Raw genomic sequence first — 21,146 nt, forward strand, 5'->3', positions numbered from 1 at the left:
CCCAGTTCAGCTAACGTAGCGGATGGCCTTTGACGTCTGCGTACACGTCTCCCGATCATGTCGCAGACGTGCTCTATGCGGGAACGGTCAGGACTCATGGCTGGCCATTGCATTCTGGTGATGTTTTGCTGCTGCGGTCACGGTGGGCACGAGCGTTGTCGTCTTGAATATTGCAGCAATATCACGGCGGGGGACACCAGAAAAGGGCTTCACACATTGTACCCATGTCGGGAATCGAACCCGGGTCTTCGGCGTGACGAGCTAACGCTTTAACCAGAAGGCTAGCCGACCGCCCTCGAGGCGCGGGTAAAGGGAGATAACCATATAAGACAGGCCTACTGTAAAACACTCGAACACTTTCAGGCCATTTTTCCGAAATATTGGGTATACACAGGAACTCGTTATTGGTCAGTAAATAAAAATATATACCCCCCCTATATGTAAGTAGAGAAATGGAGCGTCACTCGCCATCTTGCCTGTTTGTTAACATTCGATATCCACGGCGATTTTTGTATTATAAGCTTATTGACAAGCGCATTTCTTGCCGTAGATTGATCGATAATACATTTCTACACATGTACAAGTCATCTACATTCGAACAATGTCCCTTACTTACCGAAATATCGACAGTTTATTTCGCTACCTGGGAAAATGTTACCAACCCCGAGCGGAAGTAAATTTCAAACGCGGGCAAAATCGAGCGAGCCACCTGATTGGCTGAAAATACGCAGCCCTCTAATTAAAGAAATTAGTGCGAAATTTGAAGACAGTTATCTGGAGCGACAGCAGAATCTAAAAAATGACATCAGATAATTTCTTCAAATGGTAAATATTTATTATGAATATGTTTTTCATTTTATAATATACTTGTCATCTAAAGCTTATCTATTATTAGCTGGTGAATTTTAAATTTACATCACTATATTAATATAATAGGCACATTTTCATGTATACTGCCTGTGCCTTATGACATTATGATTACTGGTCAAGCAGATTGAAAATGAATAAAGTGAACATTTCAAGTTAATATTTATCATGAATGCAAAGTAATAAATCTATTTAAGAATAATAAGTAAATTACAACATTACATGATAATATGAATATCACAAACACCCAAATCTCATGATGTGCCATTATAATATATGAAATTCTGAATTTTTACCAATGGCAGCTATATTGCGATGTTACAATAATTCAATTTTCAGTTATGTAAAGTTCTTGAAACATTCTTGTACATGAAAAGTATGTTGAAGATAGCAAAAGTACTAAACCAGTTGAAGAGATTTTCCAGAAATTTTGTGACAACTTTGGTCACAGATCAAAAGTGTTTGTCGGAAAATATATAAAAAAATGCTTTTCCAAATATCACCACAACCAGGCACCGAAAACCTGGTGATTGGACAAAAAAACATCACGGTTTACCGTGGCATCAATGTGAGATCTGAACAGACACAAAACATTGAATTTGCTGCAATATCTGATAACATTCCAAAAGACTATTTTGTACTGCATACTCTATAACTGTTGGAAGGCAGACAGGATTATCCTGTAATGGGAACATGATATATTTACAAGTGAGATTTTCTACTGGTGGGCATGTACATCTTTCCGTCAGTGGTACAGTAATAAATGACACTTTTGGTATTCAGTCTATACATTACGACTCAAAAAAACGTAACTCATTCTTTTCGACACTGAATGTGACAAGATACTGTCAGGGCATATCTCCTAACAGAATATCAGATGAGAAAGAAAATATTGTTCTTCAGCTAAATTTTGAGAAGGAACCCATTGCATACTCTGCTAACTGTTTGAAGGTATTATCTTTGAATTGTTTAAAGTCAACAGTAACATGTCAGAACTGTAGATTCCATTTCTCTTCAGTCTCTCCGTAATTTCCTTGATAAGAACCGTTTTTCCTGTGCCAGCCTGGCCAGATTAGAGTGTTGTGTCCATCTTTGATCAAATTCCATGCAAACACTTGTTCTTAAGTCAAAGCTGGTTGCACATGTGTTGTTGTTTTCACGCTGTCTTGACATAAGTAGGTCAGCCAATCAGGTGGCTCGCTCGATTCTGCCCGCGTTTGAAATTTACTTCCGCTCGGGGTTGGTAACATTTTCCCAGGTCGCGAAATAAACTGTCGATATTTCGGTAAGTAAGGGACATTGTTCGAATGTAGATGACTTGTACATGTGTAGAAATGTATTATCGATCAATCTACGGCCAGAAATGCGCTTGTCAATAAGCTTATAATAAAAAAATCGCCGTGGATATCGAATGTAAACAAACAGGCAAGATGGCGAGTGACGCTCCTTTTCTCCACTTACATATAGGGGGTATATATTTTTATTTACTGACCAATAACGAGTTCCTGTGTGGGTATACCCTCGCGTAACCTTGATTCGTGGATATAAGGAAAGTTCACCCAAATTCGTGGTTTTAATGTCCGATTTTGTTTTGTATACTCACTGATCATTTAATTCATCTATTAAACTATAAGAAAATGACGAAGATTCCACTCGTGACTGAAAAGTTTGTTTACCGAAGCCATTTGCATTCATCAGCCATTCATGTGCACACAAAATGTGACGTCACCTTGATTCGTGGATTACGTAGTAGATTATTGTATCGCTATGTACGAAAGCCCAGTACCGTAACTGTGTAATATTTTTTTATGAATTCGAATCTATACCTACCAGCATTTTTGTGTCGGCTGATAACAGTTGAAGAGCATAGATATTTAACACACAACTCCAAAACGAATCTTGTCAATAAAGTTATGTACCCTATTTACAGGTAAGTTTGTGTCCTCTTTCAGTCCTACTCTTCCGATGGTTTGCATGGCAGACCATGGCAAGGGCAATAAAACGTGTCATGCGTCCGAAGCACGCGCACTGGACAACAATACTGCAAGTGCACCCAGTGGTTACAGTCATGATACATGCACTGCCCCCATTGTACGAAAAACAGTGATGTGCATTGGGCCAGTTCAGCGGGCTGAAAGTGATGACACACGCAACATGTTTTGTCATCGGATATTGGCGAATCCTCACTGTCACTGCTGTATAGTAGATTGATCGCACCGGACGGTCCCGCTGCTGGCTCGGTGGTACTTTTATGTTTCTTTTGAGATTGTTTAGCATATGTATGTGACTTTGCTGGTCGTTTCTTTGTTGGTACTGGCTGTTTAGAAGTTGAACTTTTAACATAGTTTTTAACTTGAATTTCTATCTCTGGTTCAGTTATGGCTTTGCCGCTAACGATCTTGTGGATAGATCTACGTGGTTTTCTTTGCTTCTTCTGAATGACGGGAAGCTGGTCAACAAAGAATTGGGTTTGGTCAAAGTTAGTGACGATATTTTCTTTCTCAACGTTAGGGTTCGAACGTGGGCTGTGTACGTCGTCAGTAGCTGGTACTTGCTGCGACTTGTCTTCAACGTGTGATGCGTGGATAAAAGCAGCTGGTTGGAATGCAGATTTATAAATCATATCTGGCGAAAAGGGATAGATTCCAGACTTTCTGAATGCCGACTGCAAGTGACCAGGCGTTAAAGCAGCAGAATATGCCCTGCAGGCTACGGAGGCGATGTTATATCTGTTGACTGTGGTACCATCAGACTTCAATAGCTTGTGACATTCGGCATTGTAGATTTTTGTAAACGGACCGAAACATCCCACGTCCATTGGCTGCAAAATATTGTGTGAGCCGGGAGGACAAACAACACAATATTGTGATCTTTTGCCCAGTCTATCAGAGACGGAGAAATGTGCGACTTGTGGCCATCGTACAGAAGAGTGAATGAGTGAGTATGGTTTTACGCCGCTTTTAGCAATATTCCAGCAATATCACGGCGGGGGACACCAGAAATGGGCTTCACACATTTTACCCATGTCGGGAATCGAACCCGGGTCTTCGGCGTGACGAGCGAACGCTTTAACCACGAGGCTACCCGACCGCCCCTCGTACAGAAGAAGCAAAGGTCTATTCGGCGTTGCTGGAGATGCATATCGAAGGAAATGCCTGTCCAAGTAATCTTGGAATATAACACCATTTGACCATCCTGATTCAGAAACAGTTCCTTCACTTCCCGCTGTACAGCCTTCAAGCAATTCACTGCGCATTCTAGCTCCCGCAAATACAAAGAAAGGTGGAATAAATGTGCCCAGAGCGTTTCCACATCCCAAAAGTGTGACGACAGACGATCTCTCCGAAGAAATCTCGTAGGCCACGGAATTTCTTGAGCCAACAATTTTCGGTGCGACATGGGACTGGTTGATTCCTTTCTCGTCAACGTTATAAATTGCTTCTGGTCTTGATTGGAAACCGTATTTGTCCATAATCATGGCAAATTCATCAAAATATTTGTTGATGCATTCCTCTGAACTTGCTTTGGCACGAAGTTCCGTGAGAGACTTGGCACTTCTAACTTTCAACTCTGGCCATCGCTCCAACAGACCATATAACCACTTGACAGATAATGGATGGGACAGGTCACGTTTTCCTAACTGACAAGCAAAGTTAGACCCGACAACTTCCTTCCTGGTATATCCGTATCCGATGGATGCCATGTATGTCACATGGTCAACAAGTCTAGTTTCCTGCTCCGCATCAAAAATTGGAGTTGCACCTGACTTGACAGTGTCAACATTGATCTTGCCTTTTATCCTGTCTCTCAGTGTTTGCTCGGGTACAGAGAAGTTTAATGTCGCTCTATGAACTGCAACTTTATTGTTTTTGACTTCCAAGTAAGCATTAGTCAAAGCTGTAGGCGAATAACTTTTGTATCCCTGTCGCGAAGGCGTCGGTGAACCCTATGAAAATGAAAAAAAAGCTATACGAGATGGCCCGAAAATGTTTCCATAGATTTATAATTTTAACAGACGGCAGCACCTCAAGTCACGTGACTTATGTTAATTGACATCTACACAAGCAGGCGACGTGAGATGAGAAGGGTGGTGCTTACGGTATATATTTTATTTGATGTTTTGTAAATATGAAATTTGGTATTAGTGATCTAGGGCTATTTATCTCAGTGTTGGACATTTGGTTTTTCTGTACTTACGTGTAATGCAGCGATTCGGAATATTTTTGTCAGCAAGGCGTGACAGTGTGTACATCAAAAGCACCGCTGTGTGACGTCATACGAGACTTAATTAACGAGATATCACGATAATTACCGCGATCCACGAATCAAGGTTATCCACGAAATTAGGTAACGGTACCTATGGGATGAGAATTTTTCCATTGTATCCCCTTCATCAGAAAAGGTGAATGTTCGAGTGGATTCCATGGTGTCTGGCCACTCTGACGTGTGTAGGACACGGAAATAGAAACTCAAAGCGCATGCCGGTTTCAGACACGGACTGTAAAATGCGGAAGATAAGGCGAAATCAACATAAAAGATACTAAAATACTTGTCCTGCAACATGGATACGTGTGCTCTTTTGTGTCACTGTCGGCCCATTTTTTAAAATGCAAATCTAAAATACACAATAGCTCTTCCCATTTTGAATATAGAACAAATATGGCGAATAACGATGAAATGAGCGAGAGCACAGGAGTCCGTATCTAAAAATAGACACCCTCATGCATAATCCTGAATATGCATGAGGGCGTCTATTTTTAGATACGGACTCCTGTGGCGAGAGAGATAAAGTAATGGTCGGACCCGGATATTGAAAACGGAACTGAAAAATAGATATTTGCCCCTTCTATCATCAAACATTCATTACATTTGGAAGTATTGTATTCAGTGTTCAATACTAAGAAGTGATATACGCACGTCGTATAACTATGAAACTATACCGTGGGACATTGATTGTTTTTGTGAAGTTCTTTTTCAACATTTCACTGATTATTGATGATGTATGTAAGAAGCGACTGTGTTGACAATGGCGGAGGTAGAAGGATGCGAGATCGAGAAATCGACTAGGAAAGCGAGAAAATGTAAATCTTTACGTCAGGTTTCAGCTAAAGACTGCAGTATTTTGGTCCCCACTTCGGAAGGAACGTTTTTACGTGTTTACGGAAGTTGTCGAATGAAAAACGTTCCACGCATGCGCAGTTCGTTATTTACGGTCGAAGCGAGAGGATTTGTTGGCCGCCATTTTTCTACCGAACGCTGTCTGCAGTTCAGTATTTTCTTACACAGACAACACACGGGGGGTACAAGGGGGGTTTGTCCCCCCTTGTCAAAATATTAAAGTAAAAATGGGGGGTAAAGGGGGGTCACACCCCCCTTTTTTCAAATAAATCGCACGACGGTAAGTTCATTCTGTTACTTGAACAATATATTTTGTTGGGCGGACAACACAGCGGGGTTCAAGGCAGGTACAACCCCACCTTTATGACATTTTTAAAGAAAAATACGGGGGGTAAAGGGGGAGGATCCCCCTTTTTCAAATAAATCGCAATATAGTATAACTTCATTCATAAAAGCATGTGAATTTTCATAGGAAAATTATCATCGATAGATACTTTCTCATTCAAACAATTCATTTGAAACGTTGAATTCGTTTTGACTCATATAGATTCTAGGACCTAAGTCTGTGGATCCATCTAGACCTAGTTCAATTTCTTTTTCTGCTTCTTTTTCATCTTTTTCTTAAACGATCATTTTGCTTCCTAAGTTTAATAAATGTAAACACAGCCGGTGAACTGATCAATTGAACAACTGAAATATTTCTTTTCTGATAATGTTTTGAACAAAATAATTGTCATACATTCCCGCATTCGCCCCATACCTATGCAAAGATGTCTTCACTGTACGCCAAGTCGACTGTTTTATTTGTACAAGCCACACTTTATGAATTTACAAGTTATGAGCGAAGTTGCTTTCGTAGTAACGAGTCCATATAAGGAAAGTCACATGATCAGACACGTGACGTCCTACGTCATTTATGTCCCGCCCACAAACAACAAAAAGTTGACAGTTCAATAATTCGGCTTCACTTTCTATCGTAAAACTCTCTACCCCAACAGAGGCGGAGTTTTAGACCATACTTTTCACGTCCAGCTCATTTTTGGGGTCCTTTTTGCTTCCGTACTGAAACTGCCGAAGGCAGCGGTTGCCTTACGGAAACCCCCGAAGTGGGGACCCAAATACTGCAGTTGACCCCAATAGGTTCAAGCAGGTGGGTACCGAAATGATTGCATTTCCATCACATTTCCATCGGAATAAGATGTGAAAAATCGCCCTAAAATAGCGATTTGATTGTAAACAAATCATCAAACGTACACACAGGTTAAGAACATCAGGGTGATGGTAGTACTGTCCAGTGATTCTTTACATGGACTATATGCAGTGACGTTCTGGCGGCCGTAATGACCCCGCCCCACATCTTTACAGACCGACGTCCAAATCTGTCATGTTACCTTACGTTGACGTTCGTTAGGATGCCTCCAGACACGTCAAAGCCTATCCAGAAAGACAAGAGGAAAAATCTGGAATTCCTGAAAACATTGCACGAGACCATCTGCGATTCCCCCAGTGTCTATGCTCTAAGGTCGCCGTGCAAGCGGACGATTTCTTATCGTCTGTACAGTAACTTAAACTCTTGAGGCCTGGCGTGATTTGATTGGCTGTTCGGCTCGATTTCTTGAAAGATCCCGGATTTATGTTGTTTACCTAGGGTACCCTGTGCAGAGACGATCATTAATAGTTTGTGTCTGCAGACACCCGTAGCAAAGACGCACTGAGGACACTGGCTACTTCTCGCTGAGTTCTACCAGTTTAAAGCTTTCCAATAGCCGTTCACCACGTTCTGACGACCCCGTCCCAATCTGATCACCAATACTGCATTAAAGCAAAAGTAGAGAGCATACGAGTTGCTGTGGCTACTATAGGAAAAGTTACCCGTGAAGATCCGGGGTAGAATAGGTCCTCAGCAACCCATGCTTGCCGTTAGGCGTTAGGCGACTAACGGGATCGGGTGAACATGCTCGTTGACTTGGGTGATGCATGTCATCGATCTCAATTGTGTGGATCGATGCTCATGATTTCAATCACTGGATTGTCTGATCCAGACTTGATTATTTTACAGACCGTCGTCATATAACTTGAATATTGCTGTGTGCGGTGTTAAACAACAAAGAAACAAACAAAAGAAGGAATACAAGTCAACAAGACTAATGGCTCAGAGCGATTTAACGACCTTTCACTTTAGTGTCAATATAAAGAATGACCCTCTTCCGACGTTCACGGAGGAAATACTTGGTCCACGTGCATGGTTAGCGAAGCGTTCTATCTCGGGCAGTCATATTTCAAACACAATCTTTCTACTGACGACCGATCATAATGTTTTGATTTCACGAACCCCTGATATTTTGTCTGAAACAAAAGTACTCAAAGACGGCGTTCAAGCACTCTACTCACTCTGTCTGAAAAAGAACAAGAAACACATCTCATCTCGCACAGAGGACAGTCAAAGCATCCATTTCACACCTGCAGCTAAAGGGATATGAGGATATTCTATCCTAAATAATGAATTATGTATAATTATATAAAGCCAATATTTGGGCCGTAAAGGTAAATTTGGTTACCCGTCAACATATCACGTTAAGTTAGAATGTTGTACACGCAATACCACGCTTCCTGTAGAAGTAGGCCATTGGTATAATACACCTTTGACACTCTGGGCGGACGCGACAGTCCATATCGCCCTTGAGCATGGGGCTAACCATACGTAATACTGAGTTGTTAACTCACCGGACCAAAGCGTAAGCACTCAGCAATATTCCAGCTATATGACGGCGGTCTGTTAATAATAGAGTCTGGACCAGACAATCCAGTGGTTGACATTAGCCTACATCATGAGCATTGATCTACGCAATTGGGATACGATGACATGCATTAACCAGAGTCATTAACCAGAGTCAGAGAGCCTGGCCACCCGATCCCGTTAGTCGCCTCTTACAACAAGCATAGTCGCCTTATACGGCAAGCATGGGTTGTTAAAGATCTTTTTCAACCTGGATCTTCGCGGGTGATTATTACATGTATAGTATAACCATGCATAACCTGTGCCATTCTGTATATTACAGGATTAATGTCCGTACCATCATTATGTACACCGTACCACTGCACTGTACTGTGTGTGTGTGTGTGTGTGTGTGTGTGTGTGTGTGTGTACTATGTATACATGTACTGTGTACTACTGTTAACAGTTGCCAGAACATGTATAACAAAACGGCAAGGTAGGAGAGTGATCTTGTTTGGCCAACTGGAAATAAACATTTTGAAATTGCGGACAAGTTTGAAATAATCGTATAAATATTGTTAGATATTGACAAATGTTTCTTTACAGTCGCCCCTCAGCAGAAAAAAATATAATTTGATAGAACAATGTGTTTGAGAGTAAATCAATAAACAAAAATAATAATTTAACTCTGATTCCTATAGTATTTTGATTACCTGTTGCCGACCTCGGTAATGAGCGGCACAGATAGGCGTGAGAAGGAACAACACAACAACCTTCTGCTTTTTGTGGGACAGCGGCCTGTAGTTGGACTGATATCAGGCGAGACGTGTTGCCACAACTTGGACCTTACCGGACTCGGGAGGACATCCATCATGTTGCTAAGTCTCGTCACCCTGGCAACTGCCGTCGGGATCGTTTCCCCGCAGGAGGTCCCAGTCACTGCACCGCACTTCCGGGTACCCGTCGACCCGGAGGTGTACATGGATGCTGTAAGTAAAAAAAAACAACCTTTGTCCCAAAAGCTCAATCAGTGAAAAAAACATATATTTCATGGACATTCTATTGCAGTAAGGGAGGAAGGAGGAGGAGAGGGACGAGTGACTCAGTTGTTTGAGGCACCGCGCTCGTTGTGCAGAGTTATGTCCCTTAGGTACACTATAAAGTTATTATTGTGGGTTTGAATCACAGATTTGCCTCGACTTTGTTTCACCGCGCCTGTGGATGACCAAAATTGTAGACCTGCATCATTTCGGACTTTCCTCACTCATGAAGCTGACACGTCGCGACACAACGCAAATTCTGTTCATATCGTAACACCAGCCAACTCACTGTATTACAGTAAGACGAGATACTGTACAGTACATGATGCCGTGTGGTTCTCGTCTGACGGGCTTTCCAGCACTTAAAGGGGAGTCCCTATGCATGCTGAACACCACCATCTACCCGAGGCGAGGGTCTTAACTGACTATACTGGACTTTCCTAGCCAGTTAACAGCCTTGCCTCGGGAACATGGAACACTATACATAATGTGAACGTTGTGTACATGACTATTATATTGAAGCACAATTGAAACAAGAGGGGATGGGGGTTGGGAACAATTCGTCAGATGATACAATATACTTTTTTATGTCTAATGGAAGCATATTTGTTACGTATACTTACTTACACCCTCTCGGGGACCTTCTTTGTGTCTGTGACTGTTCGACTCCCTCGTTGTCCCCAGACGCAGCTGATCACCAGCAAGGGCTTCCCGTGTGAGAACCACTACGTCACTACAGAAGACGGATTCATCCTCAACATGCAGCGGATCCCTCACGGCAGGGGAGACAACTCGTCGGGGACAGGTAACAGATGCGTCTTCATGTGCATTATAAAAACAACAATACCACGGTGAATTTCGTCATTCCTTACGTAACAGGTAGATGTCTATAATTCATGCTAGGGAATAAGTTGTTATCCTAAATTTATCGTGTGCAAAGGAACATGACCCCAGAACATCACCAGTACGTGACCAGGTGAATTGTCTCAACTTACTCAGGTCTGTTACTTTATTGTTTAAAGCCAAGCGCGCGGTGATGCTGCAACATGGCCTTCTGGGTAGCTCACCTAACTTTCTGGTGAACCTCGCCAACGAGAGCCTCGCTTTCATCCTGGCCGACGCTGGTGCAGACGTGTGGCTGGGCAACGTGCGCGGGAACACTTACTCACGTGCCCACAAGACGCTGAAACCATCGGACAGGGAGTTCTGGGAATGGAGGTATATATACAGACGTAGAAATATAGATAAAGTTAATGATCAAAGTCCACGCGATCCACACAAGTAAGCTTACAAACATACAATACTAATCTCCGCAGTTACGACGAGATGGCGAAGTACGACCTGCCCGCCATGATTGACTACATCGTACAGACGACCGGGCAGCCCCAGGTCCACTATGTCGGACACTCTCAGGGGACACTCATCGGCTTCGCGGGCTTCAGTCAGAACAAGACTCTGGGTCAGCTGGTCAAGACCTTCATCGCCCTGGCCCCAGTGGCGACCGTCGGACACATCAAGAGTCCTCTCAGACTTCTGGCGCCGTTCTCGAAGGAACTTAAGGCAAGCTTTACCCCAATGTGTTGGAAATACGAGTTGGTATTTCTGTGGAGGAAAAATATTTGTTCCCGAAAATGCTGGAAAAAATGTGTCCACAGGTTTTACAAAAATCATAAATAATCCTTTCACAAGAAATGCACAATATGCTGTGGGTCAACACGGAATTGTGTGGCATATTTGTGGCTTGTGTGTATATTTTATATTGTGTGTCTGACTGAAAAAGATATTCTGCCTAAAACGAAATCCCCGCCAAGACGTGATCGATGTTTTATGTATTCCTGGTTTTGTTTCAGGAAGCCTTTGCTTTGTTAGGCCACGGCGAGTTGCTGCCGAGTACTAATCTGACCAAATGGCTGGCGAGAACCATGTGTAAAGTTGCTCCTGTCCTCTGCGAGAATCTGTATTTTGTCCTGAATGGCTTCGACTACCGGTCATTCAATTCTGTAGGTCTTTGTCTCCCTGGCTGTATACTGATTCTAGGTGTCAAGGGTTACGCCATCCTCGGTATTCCTAGGTGTAATATCTCCATTCTATTGTGATAAATACAAATGACCCATTTGCCAGTAAAAAATCTTCGTCTCGGAAGTGACGTCACCATCGTCATCTCCCAGATCACAACTTTTTGCAAGGAATCTCTCTTGGCAATGAGCTTAAATTAACTACCAATCAAATAGACTGGTTCCCGTTCGTTCCTGCGACAGACTGCGGAACAAGTGCAGCGACACCAAGCGGAGGATCCGGGAACCAGTCTACCAATCAAACGGACTCAATGAACGAGAATTTGACATTGGTAACATTTGTGTCCTAGATGATAGATTAGGGTAAATTGGGACTTAAAGTACACTCGGGGGTATATATCATGTAAATAATATCCCTGTATCGTGTTTACAGTCTCGAGTTCCCGTGTATATGGCACACACACCCTCCGGAACCTCCACACAGAACATGTTGCACTTCGGACAGGTGAGCCATGAAGACGTGGACAGTTTAGACATGAAACCATGGTCAGTTGAGACATGAAGAGTGGGGTCGGGTAGCCTAGTGGTTAAAGCGTTCGCTCGTCACGCCGAAGACTCGGGTTCAATTCCCGACGTTGGTACAATGTGTGAAGACCATTTCTGGTGTCCCCCGCCATGATATAGGTGGAAAATTGCTAAAAGCGGCGTAAAACCATACTCACTCACCCACTGAGGTATGAAGACGTGGTCAGGTGAGACATGAAGACGTTGTCAGTTGGGACATAAAGACATGGTCAGGTGAGACATGAAGACATGGACAAATGAGACATGATGAGATGGTCAGGTGAGACATGAAGACAAGGTGAGTTGAGACATTGACATGAAGACATGGGCCGATGAGACACTCACCTTTACGCCAATGTATAGACATGGACAGATGAGACACTGGTCCACACCCATATATTGATTGACAGCTGAGACACTGGTCCTTTCATCGTATATAGACAGGTGAGACACTAAAACTGCAATGGTGCTTCAACAATCTCTCACTTTTCTTCCCAGGGCGTCAACTCCGACAAGTTCCTGATGTTTGACTTCGGGTCCGCGGCTGCCAATACGGCGCACTATGGACAGGTGAGTGCAGCCAATCAGGACGACTCCGTCCTCAACCCCGCACCACACACGCGCCATCTTGCGGCTGTCGACACGTGTCTGTATACACCACGTGTCAAATCTCATGCATAGGCGGATCTACGGGGGGGGGGGGGGGGGGGGGGCCGTCCCCCTCTCTCCTTTTGAAAAACAAATGTAGTATGTTGTGGGTAGTAACATTATTAAAGAGGAGTTTGATATTTTGGACCCCTTCCTTTTGAAAATGCTGGATCCGCCCCTTTCAATGCTTTTTTTTCTTAATTCAAAATCCAGTTGAAACGTTTAACGTGCGGTAGATCACTTTGTGTTCTGTAGCCAAGTTCTACACACTTGCAACCGCTCCCAGTACCTGTGACTAGAGGTATGAACCAGTGTAAGCCATATATGTAAGTGGCATTCACAAGTTGTAGTATCGATGAAAACAGGATTGACTGGTGCCTTTATCAAACAAGTGTTCAACCACTGGGTAGAAGACAAGATTACAAACACATGGGGGAAGAGTAGGCGCGTAACATAAACCTGTAACAATACGGTAATTAAAAGTCAGCCATTATGTTTCATATGTAATTTACATCTGTTGAAGACTGTTCCACATTGTTATGATTTGTCAAGTTTATTAAAATCTTAGAGAACAGTGTCTTCCTGGGAAGTATATCGCACAATGTTCTCTTCAGTCCTTTGTAAATATTATGTCTTCACAAAAGAAGTCATATTGAAAAGTTATCTTTATTTGTCCATAAATCTCAAAATGTGAAGCATACTTAAATGTGTCATAAAATACAACGTGCTTTCCTCTTTGAAAGCAATCGGTATATAAGGATTAGCAATATCCTATATATGTACCAACCTCATCTTTCACTGTTGTTATATTATTCTTGTATATGGCCAACTGGCCTCACGTACAGAAATAAAGAATTGAATACGGTTGTGATGAAGTGCACGTGGTTTGATGCCAATGTGTTACTACTATTATTATTTACTATAGTAAATTACAAATACGATGTGATTCTAGTTGATGAGGTGACTGGTAGGCTGATAGGATGAAATAACCTCAATCCATGTCAAGTTTCATCAGGGGCCCGTTATATCAGAGGCAGTGGGTTGGCCTAGTGGTTAAAGTGTTCGCTTGTCACACCGATGGCTCGGGTTCGATTCCCCATATTTGTGGTGTCCCCCACCGCGATATTGCTTGAATTGCCACGCCGCCTACAGACATTATCATATGACACTGATTCAGTCAAATACACTACAGAAATGACCTCTCTTCCAGGCCACACCGCCTGCCTACCGCCCGGATGAGATGGACGTGCCCGTGGTGTTGTTTAGCGGAGGAAATGACTTCCTGGCAGACCCGGATGATGTCACGTGGATCCGGTCTCAGCTGAAGCACATTGTGGGAGATCACGTGATCCCTCACTGGGAACATTTGGACTTCACTTTGGCTATGGACGCCCCGGTTCTCTGTTACGATAAAATTAAACGGATTATTTTTGGTTGATCAAACCACATCTTAGACCCAAAGAAAAAGAAAAGTCATTGCGAGTGTTGTTTTATAATTAACTCACAGCCCCGAAGGACTAATAATTATCTGTGGTCAATAAGACAATTAATAAGATAATTAACAATTGTTTGAAAGACGACTGTTAATTGGGATAAAAGATCTCCGAGCTGTTTGTTTTTAACCGTGGCAATGAGTGTAGGTTCATGACTTAACAAGTGGTCTGGATCAGATAATTTTTTATGAGTAAGTTTAGAACACGTTTTGATATAAAATGATCCGATTGTCAAAAGGTACTCCGGCAATACTGCTTGCTAATAAAACAATTTTGTTAAGACGTGATTTGTTATGAGGCTACAGCTCTATCCCAGCACGAAACGTAAAATGTTAAAACACTTTCAACAAACCATAATTATTATTTTGACGTCAAAGAAGACAATTAACAAATGAAACACTTCACTTTGCACAAGCCATCAATTTGACCAGTAATGTCCTCACATTGGAATCCCTCAGTATCTATACTTGAATATACTCAAGCCCACGCCCGTTGTTTTTTTAGTTAAAGAATTTTTTTTTTTCCACTTATAACCTTTGTTATAGTGCAAACCATTTCGATATCTGCGGGTTCCGAGTCGTCCCATACAAATCAGACTCCCGGTTTCAAGGATTTTTCTTTTAATTTGTGGCCCTTTAACCATTACTATAGACAATAGCTTTCACAAAGTTTCCAATACCCTACAATTTCCTGCTTATAGCTTCATTTATTCCTTTTTGAGTATGTAAGCACTGAAATTATTTGTACTCTTTGTGAAAACTGATAAAATCGATGTAGTAGCAGCGATTGTAGAAGTATAATAAGTTAGGGAGCCTCGTGCTTACCAAGTTTATTCAGTGGAGATTGTATATACAGTCTATATCCTACTTCTTCGTTTTGCCAACGTGATTTTGTGCTGAATTATGATACCGGCGAAAATTATGTATATTCGTGCGATCAACCGTAAATGGTCTCTGGCACACAAAATAGGATTCGTTCAAATATCTTCGAGACAATTTCACATGATTGAATTTTTCATTACATTCCAGTTTAGACTTATGAAGTTGGTTAGGTTTTGCATACACATTCTACTTTTTAGCGCAGATCACACTTCACATCTGCTAGCCTTGTCGAGTCTAGGCTCACAATATAAGACTCCCAATTTCAAAGATCTTACTGTTATCATGAAAATATTACTTTCATATGCAAACGACAACGCTTTACGCACATTATGTTTTTGTCCCTACGTCATCAGTCTACTTTACTTCAACAATGTTTATTGTCTGTTTCAATGTGATACCTGTGATCTAGCAGTCTGGTATTCCGACTGCAAGGGCGACCGCGAGCAGGATGTGCCGCTCGGTGGAAACTCGTCCAATGTTCTTTGTGTATGAGCCGGAATCTCCGCTCACCTGTATTTTGTGTGTACGAGCCGGCACCTCCGCTCAACTTGTTAATGTTATGTATAGTTGTTTCACGGATATTGACAATGTTGTTATTCACTTATTTACTTTTACACGCCTGTATATCTTATCTAATGTCATTTCATTCATCTCAGTCAAGTGTACTGCATGAAGCAACCACTTGTCAACCTGTCGATGTCATTTGCATTGATCTGTACTTGTACTTGTACTCCATATTGTCATTATTTTTAAAAAGCTTTTGAGGACAAAAGCTCCACGACGTTCAGGGGTATTGTTATAGTGCAAACCATTTCAATACTTTTACTTAAATAGTGCAAACCGTTTCAATACTTTTATTTTACATTTCATTTATCTTAATACCTAACTGGTTCAATATGTTTCCAAGTGCACCGAAATTCTATGCCCTTTGTCTGTTTAATATATTCAGCAAACATTCGGCGTTCCCCTCTTATATCATAAGCCCCTCCGGGCAGGACCCTTAATCTCCAGCGCTATTTTTAAATTTTAATTAACATCTCCTAACGTCGCCGGATCTTACGTATATACATACACGTGGGACAATGACCTTGCCACACGTTACGTAATACCTCGCTCTACAAAACCCGACTGACATGGTCAGTCAGGGAGACAGCCTGGAGACAGCCTGGAGACAGCCAGAAGATCGACTCGTGTAAGTGACAGAACGGTTCTCCCACCCGGGATGATTGGCCACTCGGTCCCGGTGTGCGTTCTGTCACGTTCTTATCAACATGTACCCTTTCGACTCATTTCAACCATCAACAATAAATATGGCTGCTGTCGTCCAAACTTCACCCCTGAGTTTTGTCTTCCGTCATCACCCTGAGCTACCATTCGAGGGTCAAAATCCACGCCCTTGGACAGATGGGAACGAAGAAGATGACAGACAGCACCCCAACCAACCCGATCGTCAGCAACAGACAGCACCCCAGCCTACCCCATTGTCAGCAACAGACAGCAGCCCAGCCTACCCCATCGTCAGCAACAAACAGCAGCCCAGCCTACCCGAACGTCAGCAACACCGAAATTCAGACAATATTCATGTAATCAAGTGAGTACGCCAACATTCAGCCATGCTACCAACACTCAAGATCAAGTCGACCAACGTCAAGATTCTTCAGCAAGTGCCTACCGATATATGTGTGTGTGTGACAATATATTTGAACTTTCGTTCCAACTCTCAACGTGTACTGTGCTTATACGTATTTTCACGGACATTCTTGTTCCTATAAGGTATGTTATGTAATCAAGTCATTATTGTTTCGTTGTCTTAACATTTTGTCATTTTTTTCTATAATGAGTATGTATTGCAATCTATGTATTGTTATCAGAGGTACAATCCTTATCAGATTAAGTTTTTGAAATCGGCTAGGCTCCTACTCTATTCATGTCCTACACCCTATGCTTGTACGCATTTAGTGCAGATCCACGATATCTGCGGGTTCCGAGTCGTCCCATACAAATCAGACTCCCGGTTTCAAGGATTTTTCTTTTAATTTGTGGCCCTTTAACCATTACTATAGACAATAGCTTTCACAAAGTTATCCAATACCCTACAATTTCCTGCTTATAGCTTCATTTATTCCTTTTTTGCCGCTCGGTGGAAACTCGTCCAATGTTCTTTGTGTATGAGCCGGAATCTCCGCTCACCTGTATTTTGTGTGTACGAGTCGGCACCTCCGCTCAACTTGTTAATGTTATGTATAGCTGTTTCACCGATATTGACATTGTTGTTATTCACTTATTTACTTTTACAAGCATGCATTTCGCCTGAAAACCTCTCTTATTTTGCAAGAAAAAACGAATATTCGAAGAAATTGTTTCAAATGTTCTTTATAAAAGACCAGATATCCAATCCCGTATCCCAGCCGCTCTACGGTACAGAGTTTGGAAAAACGCCACTTTTGATTGTTTTGATGAGATTTTACCATGCCACGCCTAAGTGAAAGTGACAGATGGCGAGCCAATTCCGCGCAAACAGGAACACCATATGACGATGTTATCAATTAAACCTCGTCAGAGACCCGTCAGCCAGACGCCCAGACATGGATTCGAACCATGATCATCAACACAGGTTTCAGAAGTAAACTCTCGCATCCCGTACCATTCGCAACAGAGGCGAATCTGTGGAGACAGTCCGGCGACGTCTACATATCTGTTATGTTCATTGCTTAACAAGTGGTATGAATCAGATAATTTTTATAAGTGACTTTAGAACCCCTTTTTTTCCATATAAAATGATGCGATTGTCAGAAGGTAATATTACTTGCTAATAAAACAATTTTGTTAAGACGTGATTTGTCATGAAATTACAGCTCAATACCAACACAAAAGGGAAAACGTAAAAACACTTCAACAAACCATAATATGACGATGTTATCAACAGAACACCCTCGTCTGAGACCCGTCAACCAGACGCCAAGACATGGATTCGAACCATTCACCATCAACACAGGTTCCAGAAGTCAACTGTGGCAGCCCTAACCATGCCTGGCAACAGGGGGGTATCTGTGGAGACAGTCCGGCGACGTCTACGTATCTGTGGAGACAGTCGTTGCAGGAACTCCGACATATCCTGCCAAAGGATACGTGATGTCATTCCCCAGGCCTTTCGTCAACGTTTTGTGGCCTCAATGGGGCGAGGGTGTCAGGCCTGCATCAATGCACAAGGTAGACACACTCGCTACTGACTGACTGTGCCTCCGAACCCTGTCATATTTGCATATGGCAACAGCGCTCTTCACATGGAATGTTGCTGGTTACCACACTACACACATTGCTCTGTCCATGCTATTAAATTCCATCCACGAAATTAAATTACAAAACAGATTTGTAGCGAGGCATCATCACTGCCTGAAACTTGGTTTCCCACAATATTTAACCAACACAGCCGTATCGAAAAAGACTGGTTTCAATCCACTTCCTGTATTACATCTTACACCATTGTTTTGAATGATTACCTCCCTTGCATATTGAATTTGATAGTCTTTCCAGAGTTAATTAGCACAGTAGCCTATTAATGCCCAAGCTTGGTCAAGCCGCATTTTGGGCCCCCCATCTCTAATTGTGAATAGAAACACTCCACCTTAACATTCCATAATTCTGAAATTGTGTTTTTCTAAATTGTTTCATACATTGCAATCAACAGACTTCCTTGGTTTAACGTTAGAGTTTAATTCAAGGTCTTTTGTACACCCTGATAAATGAAACTTTAAAATCAAGCTCTTGCAAATAAATTGATTTTTAGAAACCTGTTTCATACATCCTTCACTGGATGTGAATTAACACTGCAGGGTTCCAGATTATTGGTTAGCCATTGAGTATCTATAGTTTCTTCAATATATTTTCACTCCCTTGGGTATTTTTAAACTAATGAACTACTCTTTTTATAACAAATCTGCCAAAAACTGTTTCAGGGGCCTTGCAGTTAGCATATGTCCATGTGATGCCCCAAGGGTGTCCTGAATCAACATTAGCTCACGTGTCTAGCTACAGAAGGAGACATAGCACTTTTTCTCCTATTTATTAAATGCATTCAATCAGTAAAGGCATGCAGGTACCCAAGCTGAAAAGGCTTCAATAGTTAATTATACAGTACTGTTACATAAAGTAATAGTACGCAGTTTTTCACATTAGTAACTTATAATTAATAGTGATGGGTATTGCCCCTTGAACCTGTATTCCAATATATTGCGATACAAAGTCGTGTATTGCGATACATACCACAATATATTGCTAAAACCAAATGTTTTCAAACTTCTGAGAAAAAAATGAAGAAATTCTTCTGTTTTAAGACTTGGTTTATTATATTTGGGTAAAAACAAACCTTTTTGACTAGAAAAAAGACACATTATCATGATGGAGTTTTCCAAGAGGAAAAAACTAATGGAAGACTTCAAGTGTTATTATTTAACACCAAATCATCTCAAAAGTCAAAATGATATGTTTCTGTGTGACTAGTCAAATGCAAACTGTGTAATAATTGTCTGTGTGTCAATCGACAAACAGCAACATTTTCTTCGATTGTTTGATCGATATCACGCTTTTTCAACCCGAAATGCTGCCACACATCGGATTTACCGCGAGTATTTCTAACGACTTCCCAGTCACGATCCGCCATTTTGTTACCACGGATACGGCGAGATCTCGTAGCATATTGCATTGTTATCAAGCTCCTCACAGCGATAGCCCGTTCGCGGAGCTCTCTATGTTACCGAGAGTGTAACGAAGGTGTCACGCGCTGGGAAGGAGCTTGCATTGTTATATAGGAAGGGATGTAACTCTAACCGAACGTGACATCAGCTTTATCGATAGCCTTTGAAACAACGAATTAAAACACAAAATTCAAATAGGTAATGCTTTTTTTAAATGGCAATTTATTGCGATATTGAAACTGTATCGCAATACATATTGGACACGAAGCCACATCGTGGTTAACCAGTATACCGTTTATACCGTGCACCTCTAATAATTAAAGGCGTCATGGTGACTTATTGTATTTATGGAAATATGTAACCTAACTAGAGCTGACAATGACATCAAATAAAGTACTTACCACCACCAGCAATGGTTGCTTTGATTAATGAATCCAATTCTTCGTCTCCTCTTATCTGCAAATGGCGAGGTGTGATACGTTTTTACTTTCAAATCCTTACTGGCATTGCCAGCCAACTCAAGTACCTGAAAGAAACAGAAAAACATTGTCAACTCTGAATAAACCTGATAATGGGTAACACTAATCCAAGTTGGTCCTACATTTTAATAAGGAGGTCACAATTCTGCTCAAAAAGTGACTAATAATAATAATCTAAAGTTTGGTGACAAATTATTTCCTGATAATTTCCTGACAATTACTGATCTTGTGATGACAAGCATGTTTCCAAATAAAACTGCACTCAGGGAGCTGTGTGTTTCACCTGTTAAAGTTTAATACAGTCCAACACAGGATAACATAAGGACAACAAAAATTGGAGGAAAAAAGATAACTATGTGATTCCATTTTTTTTGACAGATTGTCATTAAAATGCGGTATGGATCTGTCAAATTTGGAAAGTAGTCTAGGCACTGCAACAAATACACTATAAGGCAAATATGATCTATTATATTGTCAGATATTGTCATATGTTTCTTTACAGTCGCCCTTAGCAGAAATTTTTTTATTTTGATAGAGCAATGTGTTTGAGAGTAAATCAGTAAACAAAAAAAATGATTTAATTCGCATTCCTATAGTATTTTGATTACCTGTTGACGACCTAGTTCCGCAT

General features: G+C 41.6%; 1 protein-coding gene and 1 pseudogene across 1 annotated transcript; one reads left to right on the top strand and one right to left on the bottom strand.

Annotated features, from left to right (window-relative positions):
• Positions 1-2,472: 2,472 nt before the first annotated feature.
• On the bottom strand, positions 2,473-4,813 carry LOC124150379 (annotated as a pseudogene).
• Positions 4,812-16,091, top strand: LOC124150406 (lysosomal acid lipase/cholesteryl ester hydrolase-like). The gene is made up of 9 exons (XM_046522409.2): positions 4,812-4,966; positions 9,496-9,690; positions 10,426-10,546; positions 10,764-10,959; positions 11,058-11,301; positions 11,592-11,741; positions 12,190-12,261; positions 12,819-12,890; positions 14,179-16,091. The coding sequence occupies exons 1-9, from the start codon at positions 4,910-4,912 to the stop codon at positions 14,404-14,406; spliced, it is 1,335 nt and encodes a 444-aa protein (XP_046378365.2). The 5' UTR covers positions 4,812-4,909; the 3' UTR covers positions 14,407-16,091.
• The last annotated feature ends 5,055 nt before the right edge of the window (positions 16,092-21,146 follow it).

This window comes from Haliotis rufescens, unplaced genomic scaffold, assembly GCF_023055435.1.
Source record: "Haliotis rufescens isolate VD_foot unplaced genomic scaffold, xgHalRufe1.0.p SCAF_20, whole genome shotgun sequence".
Taxonomy (NCBI): domain Eukaryota; kingdom Metazoa; phylum Mollusca; class Gastropoda; order Lepetellida; family Haliotidae; genus Haliotis; species Haliotis rufescens.

Bases quoted from the DNA above. Each gene is read 5' to 3' on its own strand.
- LOC124150406 (XM_046522409.2), top strand. From the start codon at position 4,910: ATGTTAATTGACATCTACACAAGCAGGCGACGTGAGATGAGAAGGGTG. The intron at 4,967-9,495 runs GTATATATTTTA...TTTGTGGGACAG, and splicing joins TGAGAAGGGTGGTGCTTACG to CGGCCTGTAGTTGGACTGAT. The intron at 12,262-12,818 runs GTGAGCCATGAA...TTTTCTTCCCAG, and splicing joins ACATGTTGCACTTCGGACAG to GGCGTCAACTCCGACAAGTT.